This window comes from Mesoplodon bidens (assembly GCF_964165515.1).
Source record: "Mesoplodon bidens genome assembly, chromosome: 10".
NCBI lineage: Eukaryota > Metazoa > Chordata > Mammalia > Artiodactyla > Ziphiidae > Mesoplodon > Mesoplodon bidens.
In genome coordinates, this window is record NC_138172.1 from 85,764,572 (window position 1) to 85,778,155 (window position 13,584).

The 13,584-nt window shown below is 40.0% G+C and overlaps 1 protein-coding gene across 17 annotated transcripts in view; it reads left to right on the forward strand.

Moving 5' to 3' along the window:
• Positions 1-13,584, forward strand: part of LOC308623153 (cytidine monophosphate-N-acetylneuraminic acid hydroxylase) — a 115,681-nt gene that overhangs the window by 51,652 nt on the left and 50,445 nt on the right. For 10 of the 17 annotated variants that reach the window (XM_081245175.1, XM_081245176.1, XM_081245182.1 and 7 more), the window contains 2 exons: positions 8,298-8,501; positions 11,925-12,016. In XM_081245175.1, the coding sequence (XP_081101301.1) occupies positions 8,298-8,501; positions 11,925-12,016 (296 nt within the window). Of the gene's footprint in view, positions 1-7,964; positions 8,063-8,297; positions 8,502-11,924; positions 12,017-13,584 lie in introns of all 17 variants that reach the window. The other 7 variants (XM_081245169.1, XM_081245168.1, XM_081245173.1 and 4 more) reach the window with 1 other exon arrangement.

Below are 13,584 nucleotides of genomic sequence, written 5' to 3' on the forward strand. Positions count from 1 at the left end.
ACGTCACGCCGAACTCTGCCGCTGCAGGCTCGCCCCGCACTCCGTGCCCCTCCCTCCCGCCCAGCCTGAGTGAGCCAGAGTCCCCGAAGAGGCTGCTCCTTTAACCCTGTCCTGTCTGAGCGAAGAACAGACGCCCTCCGGCGACCTACATGCAGAGGCGGGGCCAAATCCAAAGCTGAGACCCAGGAGCTGTGAGAACAAAGAAGAGAAAGGGAAACCTCTCCCAGCAGCCTCAGAAGCAGCGGATTAAAGCTCCACAATCAACTTGATGTACCCTGCATCTGTGGAATACATGAACAGACAACAAATCATCCCAAATTGAGGAACCAGGAGTCAGTGCTGTGCCTCTGAGGTGGGAGAGCCAACTTCAGGACACTGGTCCACAAGAGACCTCCCAGCTCCACATAATATCAAACGGCGAAAATCTTCCAGAGATCTCCATCTCAACACCAGCACCCAGCTTCACTCAACGACCAGCAAGCTACAGTGCTGGACACCCTATGCCAAACAACTAGCAAGACAGGAACACAACGCCACCCATTAGCAGAGAGGTGGCCTAAAATCATAAAAAGTCCGCAGACACCCCAAAACACACCACCAGACGTGGACCTGCCCACCAGAAAGACAAGATCCAGCCTCATTCACCAGAACACAGGCACTAGTACCTTCCACCAGGAAGCCTACACAACCCACTAAACCAACCTTAGCCACTGGGGACAGACACCAAAAACAACGGGAACTACGAACCTGCAGCCTGCAAAAAGGAGACCCCAAACACAGTAACATAAGCAAAATGAGAAGACAGAAAAACACACAGCAGGAGAAGGAACAAGATAAAAACCCACCAGACCTAACAAATGAAGAGGTAATAGGCAGTCTACCTGAAAAAGAATTCAGAATAATGATGGTAAAGATGATCCAAGATTCTATTTCCCAGATCCAAAATCTTGGAAACAGAATAGACAAAATGCAAGAAACAGTTAACAAGGACCTAGAAGAACTAAAGATGAATCAAGCATCAATTAAAAACACAATACATGAAATAAAAAATACTCTAGATGGGATCAATAGCAGAATAACTGAGGCAGAAGAACGGATAAGTGAGGTGGAAGATAAAATAGTGGAAATAACTGCTGCAGAGCAAAATAAAGAAAAAAGAATGAAAAGAACAGAGGACAGTCTCAGAGACCTCTGGGACAACATTAAACGCACCAACATTTGAATTATAGGGGTTCCAGAAGAAGAAGAGAAAAAGAAAGGGACTGAGAAAATATTTGAAGAGATTATAGTTGAAAACTTCCCTAATATGGGAAAGGAAATAGTTAATCAAGTCCAGGAAGCACAGAGAGTCCCATACAGAATAAATCCAAGGAGAAATACGCCAAGACACATATTAATCAAACTGTCAAAAATTAAGCACAAAGAAATCATATTAAAAGCAGCAAGGCAAAAACAACAAATAACACACAAGGGAATCCCCATCAGGATAACAGCTGATCTATCAGCAGAAACTCTACAAGCCAGAAGGGAGTGGCAGGACATAATTAAAGTGATGAAGGAGAAAAACCTGCAACCAAGATTACTCTACCCAGCAAGGATCTCATTCAGATTTGATGGAGAAATTAAAACGTTTACAGACAAGCAAAAGCTGAGAGAGTTCAGCACCACCAAACCAGCTTTACAACAAATGCTAAAGGAACTTCTCTAGGCAAGAAACACAACAGAAGGAAAAGACCTACAATAACGAACCCAAAACAATTAAGAAAATGGGAATAGGAACATACATATCGATAATTACCTTAAATGTAAATGGACTAAATGCTCCCACCAAAAGACACAGATTGGCTGAATGGATACAAAAACAAGACCCATATATATGCTGTCTACAAGAGACCCACTTCAGACCTAGAGACACATACAGACTGAAAGTAAGGGGATGGAAAAAGATATTCCATGCAAACGGAAACCAAAAGAAAGCTGGAGTAGCAATTCTCATATCAGACAAAATAGACTTTAAAATAAAGACTACTAGAAGAGACAAAGAAGGACACTACATAATGATCAAGGGATCGATCCTAGAAGAAGATATAACAATTGTAAATATTTATGCACCAAACATAGGAGCACCTCAATACATAAGGCAAATACTAACAGCCATAAAAGGAGAAATCGACAGTAACACAATCATAGTAGGGGACTTTAACACCCCACTTTCACCAATGGACAGATCTTCCAAAATGAAAATAAATAAGGAAACACAAGCTTTAAATGATACATTAAACAAGATGGACTTAATTGATATTTATAGGACATTCCATCCAAAAACAACAGAATACACATTTTTCTCAAGTGCTCATGGAACATTCTCCAGGATAGATCATATCTTGGGTCACAAATCAAGCCTTGGTAAATTTAAGAAAATTGAAATTGTATCAAGTGTCTTTTCTGACCACAATGCTATGAGACTAGATATCAATTACAGGAAAGGAGCTGTAAAAAATACAAATACATGGAGGCTAAACAATACACTACTTAATAACGAAGTGATCACTGAAGAAATCAAAGAGGAAATTAAAAAATACCTAGAAACAAATGACAATGGAGACACGACGACCCAAAACCTATGGGATGCAGCAAAAGCAGTTCTAAGAGGGAGGTTTATAGCAATACAATCCCACCTTAAGAAACAGGAAACATCTCGAATAAACAACCTAACCTTGCACCTAAAGCAATTAGAGAAAGAAGAACAAAAACACCCCAAAGTTAGCAGAAGGAAAGAAATCATAAAAATCAGATCAGAAATAAATGAAAAAGAAATGAAGGAAACGATAGCAAAGATCAATAAAACTAAAAGCTGGTTCTTTGAGAAGATAAACAAAATTGATAAACCATTAGCCAGACTCATCAAGAAAAGAAGGGAGAAGACTCAAATCAATAGAATTAGAAATGAAAAAGGAGAAGTAACAACTGACACTGCAGAAATACAAAAGATCATGAGAGATTACTGTAAGCAACTCTATGCCCATAAAATGGACAACCTGGAAGAGATGGACAAATTCTTAGAAATGCACAACCTGCCAAGACTGACTCAGGAAGAAATAGAAAATATGAATAGACCAATCACAAGCACTGAAATTGAAACTGTGATTAAAAATCTTCCATCAAACAAAAGCCCAGGACCAGATGGCTTCACAGGCGAATTCTATCAAACATTTAGAGAAGAGCTAACACCCATCCTTCTCAAACTCTTCCAAACAATATCAGAGGAAGGAACACTCCCAAACTCATTCTACGAGGCCACCGTCACCTTGATACCAAAACCAGGCAAGGATGTCACAAAGAAAGAAAACTACAGGCCAATATCACTGATGAACATAGATGCAAAAATCCTCAACAAAATACTAGCAAACAGAATCCAACAGCACATTAAAAGGATCATACACCATGATCAAGTGGGGTTTATTCCAGGAATGCAAGGATTCTTCAATATACGCAAATCAATCAATGTGATACACCATATTAACAAGTTGAAGGAGAAAAACCATATGATCATCTCAATAGATGCAGAGAAAGCTTTCGACAAAATTCAACACCCATTTATGATAAAAACCCTGCAGAAAGTAGGCATAGAGGGAACTTTCCTCAACATCATAAAGGCCATATATGACAAACCCACAGCCAACATTGTCCTCAATGGTGAAAAACTGAAACCATTTCCACTAAGATCAGGAACAAGACAAGGCTGCCCACTCTCACCACTCTTATTCAACATAGTTTTGGAAGTTTTAGCCACAGCAATCAGAGAAGAAAAGGAAATAAAAGGAATCCAAATTGGAAAAGAAGAAGTAAAGCTGTCACTGTTTGCAGATGACATGATACTATACATAGAGAATCCTAAAGATGCTACCGAAAAACTACTAGAGCTAATCAATGAATTTGGTAAAGTAGCAGGATACAAAATTAATGTACAGAAATCTCTGGCATTCCTGTACACTAATGATGAAAAATCTGAAAATGAAATCAAGAAAACACTCCCATTTACCATTGCAACAAAAAGAATAAAATATCTAGGAATAAACCTACCTAAGGAGACAAAAGACCTGTATGCAGAAAATTATAAGACACTGATGAAAGAAATTAAAGATGATACAAATAGATGGAGAGATATACCATGCTCCTGGATTGGAAGAATCAATATTGTGAAAATGACTCTACTACCCAAAGCAATCTACAGATTCAATGCAATCCCTATCAAACTACCACTGGCATTTTTCACAGAACTAGAACAAAAAATTTCAAAATTTGTTTGGAAAAACAAAAGACCCCGAATAGCCAAAGCAATCTTGAGAACGAAAAACGGAGCTGGAGGAATCAGGCTCCCTGACTTCAGACTATACTACAAAGCTACAGTAATCAAGACAGTGTGGTACTGGCATAAAAACAGAAAGATAGATCAGTGGATCAGGATAGAAAGCCCAGAGATAAACCCACGCACATATGGCCAACTTATCTTTGATAAAGGAGGCAGGAATGTACAGTGGAGAAAGGACAGCCTCTTCAATAAGTGGTGCTGGGAAAACTGGACAGGGACATGTAAAAGTTTGAGATTAGATCATTCCCTAACACCATACACAAAAATAAGCTCAAAATGGATTAAAGACTTAAATGTAAGGCCAGAAACTATCAAACTCTTAGAGGAAAACACAGGTAGAACACTCTATGACATAAATCACAGCAAGATCCTTTTGGACCCACCTCCTAGAGAAATGGAAATAAAAACAAAGATAAACAAATGGGACCTAATGAAACATCAAAGCTTTTGCACAGCAAAGGAAACCATAAACAAGACCAAAAGACAACCCTCAGAATGGGAGAAAATATTTGCAAATGAAGCAACTGACAAAGGATTAATCTCCAAAATTTATAAGCAGCTCTTGCAGCTCAATAGCAAAAAAACAAACAACCCAATCCAAAAATGGGCAGAAGACTTAAATAGGCATTTCTCCAAAGAAGATATACAGACTGCCAACAAACACATGAAAGAATGCTCAACATCATTAATCATTAGAGAAATGCAAATCAAAACTACAATGAGATATCATCTCACACCAGTCAGAATGGCCATCATCAAGAAATCTAGAAACAATAAATGCTGGAGAGGGTGTGGAAAAAAGGGAACACTCTTGCACTGCTGGTGGGAATGTGAATTGGTACAGCCACTATGGAGAACAGTATGGAGGTTCCTTAAAAAACTAAAAATAGAACTACCATATGACCCAGCAATCCCACTACTAGGCATATACCCTGAGAAAACCATAATTTCAAAAGAGACATGTACCAAAATGTTCATTGCAGCTCTATTCACAATAGCCCGGAGCTGGAAACAACCTAAGTGTCCATCATCGGATGAATGGATAAAGAAGATGTGGCACATATATACAATGGAATATTACTCAGCCATAAAAAGAAACGAAACTGAGCTATTTGTAATGAGGTGGATAGACCTAGAGTCTGTCATACAGAGTGAAGTAAGTCAGAAAGAGAAAGACAAATACCGTATGCTAACACATATATACGGAATTAAAAAAAAAAAAAAAAGTCATGAAGGACCTAGGGGCAAAACGGGAATAAAGACACAGACCTACTTGAGAATGGGCTTGAGGATATGGGGAGGGGGAAGGGTAAGCTGTGACAAAGCGAAAGAGAGGCATGGACATATATACACTACCAAACGTAAGGTAGATAGATAGTGGGAAGCAGCCACAGAGCACAGGGAGATCAGCTCGGTGCTTTGTGACCACCTGGAGGGGTGGGATGGGGAGGGTGGGAGGGAGGGAGATGCATGAGGGAAGGGATGTGGGAACAGATGTATATGTATGACTGATTCACTTTGTTATAAAGCAGAAACTAATTTAAAAAATTAAAATAAATAAATAAATTAAAAAACAAACAAACAAACAAACAAACAAAACAAACAACCCAATCCAAAAATGGGCAGAAGACCTAAATAGACATTTCTCCAAAGAAGATATACAGATTGCCAACAAACACATGAAAGAATGCTCAACATCATTAATCATTAGAGAAATGCAAATCAAAACTACAATGAGATATCATCTCATACTGGTCAGAATGGCCATCATCAAAAAATTTAGAAACAATAAATGCTGGAGAGGGTGTGGAGAAAAGGGAACACTCTTGCACTGTTGGTGGGAATGTAAATTGATACAGCCACTATGGAGAACAGTATGGAGGTTCCTTAAAAAACTGAAAATAAAACTACCATATGACCCAGCAATCCCACTACTGGGCATATACCCTGAGAAAACCAGAGTTCAAAAAGAGTCATGTACCAAAATATTCATTGCAGTTCTATTTACAATAGCCAGGACATGGAAGCAACCTAAGTGTCCATTGACAGATGAGTGGATAAAGAAGATGTGGCACATATATACAATGGAATATTACTCAGCCATAAAAAGAAACGAAACTGAGTTATTTGTAATGAGGTGGATGGACCTAGAGTCTGTCATACGAGTGAAGTAAGTCAGAAAGAGAAAAAGAAATGCCATATGCTAACACATATATATGGAATCTAAGAAAAAAAAAAGAGGTCATGAAGAACCTAAGGGCAAGATGGGAATAAAGATACAGACCTACTAGAGAATGGACTTGAGGATATGGGGAGGGGGAAGGGTAAGCTGTGACAAAGTGAGAGAGTGGCATGGACATATATACACTACCAAACGTAAAATAGATAGCTAGTGGGAAGCAGCCGCATAGCACAGGGAGATCAGCTCGGTGCTTTGTGACCACCTGGATGGGTGGGATAGGGAGGGTGGGAGGGAGGGAGACGCAAGAGGGAGGAGATATGGGAACATAGGTATCTGTATAACTGATTCACTTTGTTATCAAGCAGAAACTAACACACCATTGTAAAGCAATTATACTCCAATAAAGATGTAAAAAAAATGGCACACTTGTAAAAAAAAAAAGATTGGGGTTTGAGAAATGTAACATTTGTATTTTCCTTGAAAAAATATGAGAGATCAAATGCTTTGCTGCTAGAGCTTTTTATAAATTACTCAGATTGAGTGCAGTTGGTTCAATCTTTAAGTAGCTAGCTCTTAAAGATAGTCTGCTAAGTGGTGGGAAGAGAAAAGCAGAGAGGTAAGAGTGTTTTTAAAAGCATCTATGTGCAAGTAAGCAGAGCAGTGCACTGGTACTAGGTTATAATGTTCTACAGAATAGTAATACACATTGAGAAGTGCTAGACTTATGATAACTAGACTTATCATGGTGACCATTTTTAAATGGATAGAAATATCGAATCACTATGTTGTGTACTGGGAACTAACATAGTGTTCTAGGTCAATTATACTTTAAAAACAAACATAAAAAACCTCACAGAAAAAGAGATCAGATTTGTGGTTACCAGAGGCAGGGGGTGGAGAGAAGGGGATTTGGATGAAGGTGATCAAAAGGTACAAACTTCCAGTTGTAAGATAAATATGTACTGAGAACGTAGTGTACAACAGGATCCACCTAACTAACACTACTGTACATTATATATGAAAGTTGAGTAAATCAGCTAAGAGTTCTCATCATCTGTAATTTTATATCTATATGAGAGGATAGATGTTCACTAAAAGAAAAAGAAAGAATAAATTTCAGTGTCTTCTGGAAAGTACAAAGAAAGAAGTGTTAGACTTGACCTGGGGGTCGGGGGGTGGTGGGTAGCTCGGAAGGCTTATCCAAGGAGGGGATGATTGAGTTATGTTTGAACCTAAAGGGTGAGTCTCGGTGGGAAAGGCGAGCAGGTGCAGAGACAAAAGCATGGAGGTGGGGAGAGCAGACTGGGTTCTTGAAACTAAATATAAAATTCGGCTTCTAAGAGAGATATGGTAGAGGAAGCAGTAGGACGGAAATACTGAGCTGGGCCCACACCCTCTTTATCCGCACAGACTAATGCCTCCCAGGAGCGAATGAGTCATAGAAGCTGAAGGAGCAACTGCCGTTCTTCTGAAATACCCAGAGAGAGGCAACAACAGACCATGGGCAGGCAAGTGAGAGGGGCATGAGGTCTCTGGGAAAGTGGAGATAAACCCTCCACAAGTAGGATGGACATTGAAATGAGGGGAGAAAATTCACTGTCAGGTGCCACCCGGCCTGGGTACTTGGAGGGATGGCCTTAAAAAGTATTTTAATAAAAAAGAGGTGTTTGAGGTGTCCATGCCAAATTGTTCTCTCTTAAAACCTAACAGTATCCCTCTTTCCAAATGTTTGCCTTTTCATAGCATCGAACAAACAACTGAGATCCTGTTGTGTCTCTCACCTGCTGAAGTCACCAATCTCAAGGAAGGGATCAATTTTGTTCGAAATAAGAGCACTGGCAAAGATTACATCTTATATAAAAGTAAGAGCCACCTGCGAGCGTGCAAGAATATGTGCAAGCACCAAGGAGGCCTGTTCATAAAAGATATCGAGGATTTAGACGGAAGGTAACATGAGTCCTTTGCTTTCTCCCTGGTGACCTTTCTTAAAATTAGATTTGGCAGGAAATGTGTTCATTGAGAAATCAAATGAACCAACTGACAAATTATTTCTTTTCGCAAATTCATAACTTTTACTTGTGCTCACTGAGGCGACTCTCTGATCTCAAAACGTTATGACCTTTACTTAATTTCCCACTCTCTCTTAAGAACTCTAATTGAAAATTGATTCCTAGCTTGATAAACAGTGAAAGTTCTAAGGTACATGTGTGTGTGTGTGTGTATGTGTGTGTGTGTGAGTGGTTGGGTGTATGTAACAGCTTTTATTTTCCAGGACTCAAGCCTCCTTTGGGTTTCCTTTCCCACTCCCCCAGAAGTATGAGTGGGGCAGACCCTTATCCAAACACTGCTGGACAGCAGATAGACTTGCCTTGACTGCCTCATGGTGATTAAAAACCCAAAGTAGCAGAGCCCCAACTGTATCTGCCCTGAACAGCAGCTCTTCTAATCATTTCTTGGAAGAACTAGTGCTGGTACCCCTCTCCCCCCACTTGATGAAGCCCACATATAGATCACCTTCCTCCCCAGTTCAGGAGCAATACCAGGACAGGATGGTTGTGGGGTTTGTTTGTTTGTTTGTTTTCAGTGACTGCCAAAGAGATAGCAGCACTGCCTGGCAGAGACAGCGGGAGTTCTGGGTGAGGAATGCTTTGTCAGCCTGATGCTCAACACCGACAGCGAATGAGTGGTTGACCGCACCTTTCCAAGCTTTGCTTCAGCCTAACTTGACCTGGGTGCTTTTTAGCCATTCCCACGTCAGGCTTGACTTCCACCGTGTTGTTGATCTGATTTCTCGGGTCATCTGTGGGCAGTTTAGTGCAGGTGGACTCAGAGGGAGCTGCGTAGTTTTCTAAGAGCCCCCTGCTATAATCGTATAAAAGACCATCACCCAAGTCTAGAATGTTCTTACACCTGCACACAGATTTGCTTCACTGCATACTTAGTTTCAGGGCCCAGATGCACACTCTTGGATTTCTAAATGTTGATAAACACTGTTGTGCCTGTAGCTTGCTTGGCTCCTTCGATGGGGTTGCTGGATTAGGCAAGTAGAAGGCACCCAGTTAAATTTGCATTTTGGATAAACAACGAATATATTTTTAGCATAGGTAGGTTCCAAGTATTGCATGGGACACAGTTTTAGCGACAGCTCTACTCTAGGAGAGCCTCATGGTTATTTGCTGACAGCCCTGTTTGGAGTCCCTTCCATCTTCTCAGTGGATTCAAGTTAGGGAAACCTCAGACATGGCTTGTTCTGTCACTGGTAAGTTTCTGCAGGCACTCTTGGACCCTGCGGTTTTCTGACTGTTGCAGTTTGGGCACTCTGCGTTTCCTCTCTCCCTTTCTCTCCTAGTGGGCTTTTCACGTGGTGCTCACTGAGCCAGCCGTTTAAGGAAGTGTTGCAGCTTTGTGATTAGCAGCGTGATCTTTCCTCACAACCTGCCCTGTTCAGAAGCCTGCCCCGCCCACTTACAAGCTCCGTGACCTTGGACAAGTTTCTTAGCCTTTCTGGACCTCAGTCCTCTCCTCTATACAGTGAAATTGAGAGTATTACCTACTCTGTCTGACTGCTGAGAGGACTAAGTGATTTCAAACACATAAAGCACTTAAAACAATGTCTGGCCATATGATAAGTGCTCAATAAATGTCAATTACGTTTACTGTTATTACTCTGTCATGAGCTTCTAGTGTAGCTTAGGAACAGAGGTTACTTACAGGAATTCAGATTGTTCTTGAACCTGGCTGGCTCATCTTAACAGAGTGATTGCTTTGCCACAGGCTGGCCTTTCTCTCCTTCACCCAAAGCCTTGGGGGTGATTGATCCTAGTTTCACCCTATTCTGTTGGCAGGCTAACCTAGAGCTGGCATTGTCTTAGTGCTCCGGCACACGAGGAACCAGCTTTATCTCCTGCACGTTCTCCTAGCTTTATTCCCAGATGCAGCTCACCAAGCATTGATGTGCTGAAACTCCATCCTCAGAGTAACTCACACCCTATACTCCCCCATCCATCGCTCCAAATTTGACTGCTTCTCTGTGTAGCAATTCACCCGAGGAATCTCTCACCTAGGAGACAGTCAAGAGTAATGACCTACCTCTTCTACCCTCCCTACATTTTTCTTCTCCACACATTTTTCCTAGCCATTTTTCTTCTTCACACGTAACCAACATCAGCAACTCTCATAAGCTGTGGTTCTCATTTTCTAAATCTAACAACTTTTCCCAACCTCTTTGCACATGAAGCCGTCGCCTCCCTCCTGTCTACTTGCTGCCTGTGAACAGTTAAGATCCTGCCACGTTTCCCCTTTAATGACCCAGCATGCTGAATAGCTGCGTTTGGAATGTTCTCAAGTTTTGAAATGTTGTTGGCTACTCATTGATGAGAAAGTAGATGTTTCAGAATAATCCTCTATAAATTGAAGTGCGGAATATGTTTTTTGCCTTATTACTAGAAAAGAGAGTAAAAAATTCTTGATACAATGAAGCTTGGAAAAATCAGTGTAATTTACTGATATATAAGTTAAAATAGACATTGTTAGATTAAAAAATCTGATGTTTCCGGTTTGAGACATATTTGTTTGTAAAAAAAATTCTTTAACTGTGAAAAAAAAAAAACTTCACAAGAAACACTACCAAAATAGAGAGGAAATGGAACTTTTATGCCTCATCTTCCACCACCACAACCCCCTTCAAGAAGTAACGGTAAGAAATGGAAAAAAATTACTAAGCCTCCTATTTTGCTGCAATCTAATTCTCATTCTGAAATAGGGTTGCCAGAGTTAGCAAATAAAAATGCATAACACTCAGTTAAATTGCAGGTAAATGATGAATTTCCAGGATATGTCATATATTGTGTGAGTTGTGTTTTTAAATTATTTCTTATTTATCTGAAATTCATAGTTAACTGGGCATCCTGTATTTTATCTGGCAACCATGCTCTGAAATCTTAAACTTTTCTCTTCTGAAAACTTGAGTTGAACTTAGGTTTAGCACACTATACTAGGGGCTAAGGGTTGTAAAGTGATTATAAATCATAGGTATATCTTTATGACTGCATTCTTTCCTCATATTGGCCCCAGTTGAATCTTAACCAACTTAGCTTTTGTATGAGAGCTATCCCTAGATGACTTTATTCTGACGGCTCTGTTGATCTCTAACACATATTATTTTGTGACATGGCATTTATCTTCACTTTAAAAATTACCTACTGATGATTAATCTATATTTCCTTGGATATTTGAGTATGAGCTATTAGTAGTTTTTCTTTCATGCATTTTATGTTCAACCAATTACAGTTGTTTATAATGCATTTAAGCCTAATAAGATTAATTTTTATTTTCACCATTTCATAAACCTAAGTATAATTTTTCATCCAGGTCTGTTAGATGCACAAAACACAACTGGAAGTTGGATGTGAGCACCATGAAGTATATCAATCCTCCAGGCAGCTTCTGTCAAGACGAACTGGGTAAATATAATCCATATCAATCAATGTTTTCTGCTATTATTATTATTGGGGTCCTTCTTGTCAACTTGTTTCCAATCTCACTTGAAGCTTTGAGTATATTCTGATTTTAAACTATGGACATTAGGTCTTTTAAAAATAATTAACACTGAAAATTCTAAACAGGATTTCTCCAAAAGATCCCTTCATTCATTCATTTGTTCAGTAAGTATCTGATGAGAACTTACCAGGTGTAAACATTGTATTGGGTATTAAGAGATACAAAGATGGATAAGATAGAGTCCGTGTAAATGAGATGATATTAACGTGAGGTGGTGGCAAAGACAAGCCTGTGAAAGCTAAGATCAGGGATACTCTGATAGGTTTCTTTGGTACAGTGTACTATAGAATAGTGGCTCTGAATATTGTATCAGTGAAGACACACAAGATAGATATTCAAGTGCATGATCTTTTCAACAGTTATAATGAAACTCCACAGTTTCGGTTGGGAAATAAAGTCCTTCAAATTCCATGGCTCTTTCTGGCATAGGTAAGATGCTACAGTTTACATGTGATTCTCAGTATGCTGGCTCCACTTCTACTTTTCCCTTCCTCCTACTCAAGAAAGCAGGTAGAAATATGAGTAAGGAGGGCTTCATAATAGGAATAAATTTGTCTTTGACCTAAGTAATTAAAAGCGTGTTTTATCAGTAGAAAAAGTTACTTGGGAAGAGTCTTAAAACTGCTCATGCACACTGTTTCAGAATGTCTGTTATAAGAATAAAAATATAGATTTGATCTAATTGGGGGAATCATAGAAAGCTTCATGCCAGAGATGGCATTTGTGTTGGGTTTTGAAAGATGGGCAGAATTTCATCAGGCAGAGAAGAGAAAGGAGGACATTTCTGGTAGAGCGGACAGCTTGGGCTGTTTTAGTTTATTTGGGGCCAAATGTGTAGTTTAGTTGGCTGGAGTACAGGGTATGTGTATCAGAGTAGTAGAACATAAGATTTCAAAGGTACATTGTAGGGAGGGTCTTGAATGTAGTTGAAGAATCATGACCTAATCCAGAATGTTATTAAGTGTGTGTTAGGTGTAGTATTAGGCACTTTGTGTGAATTATTTCACATTATCTTCACATTGACAATGCGGTAATGGGACTCAGTAATGGAGAGTCATTTTACCACCAAAGTGTTCAACCCATCTGCCTCTGTGTCTGCACATTCTTCCTTGACTCCTGTGACAGTTGACAGTGGCTGCACTGACCCCGCTCCTATGGCTCGCCCTGCTCTCGCACCCTGGACCCCACCTCGCACCTACTTGAGAACTTCCCTCCTGCAACTGTCCTTCTCTCTCCTGTATCATAAATTTTGTCTTTGCCTATTAACCCACATGTACACACACACACGTGTGCATGCGCCCTAGTGTTCAGATAAGCCCTCTTATGTTTCCATTTCTCCAACTGTCTAAACAGCTAAACCCTTTGAGACAGGCATCTCACACTCGTTGTCTCTGCTCCTTCCCCTCCCATCGTCTCTCAGTGGAGCTTCCATCCCTACCACTCTGCTAACACTGCTCCTGTCAAGGTCACC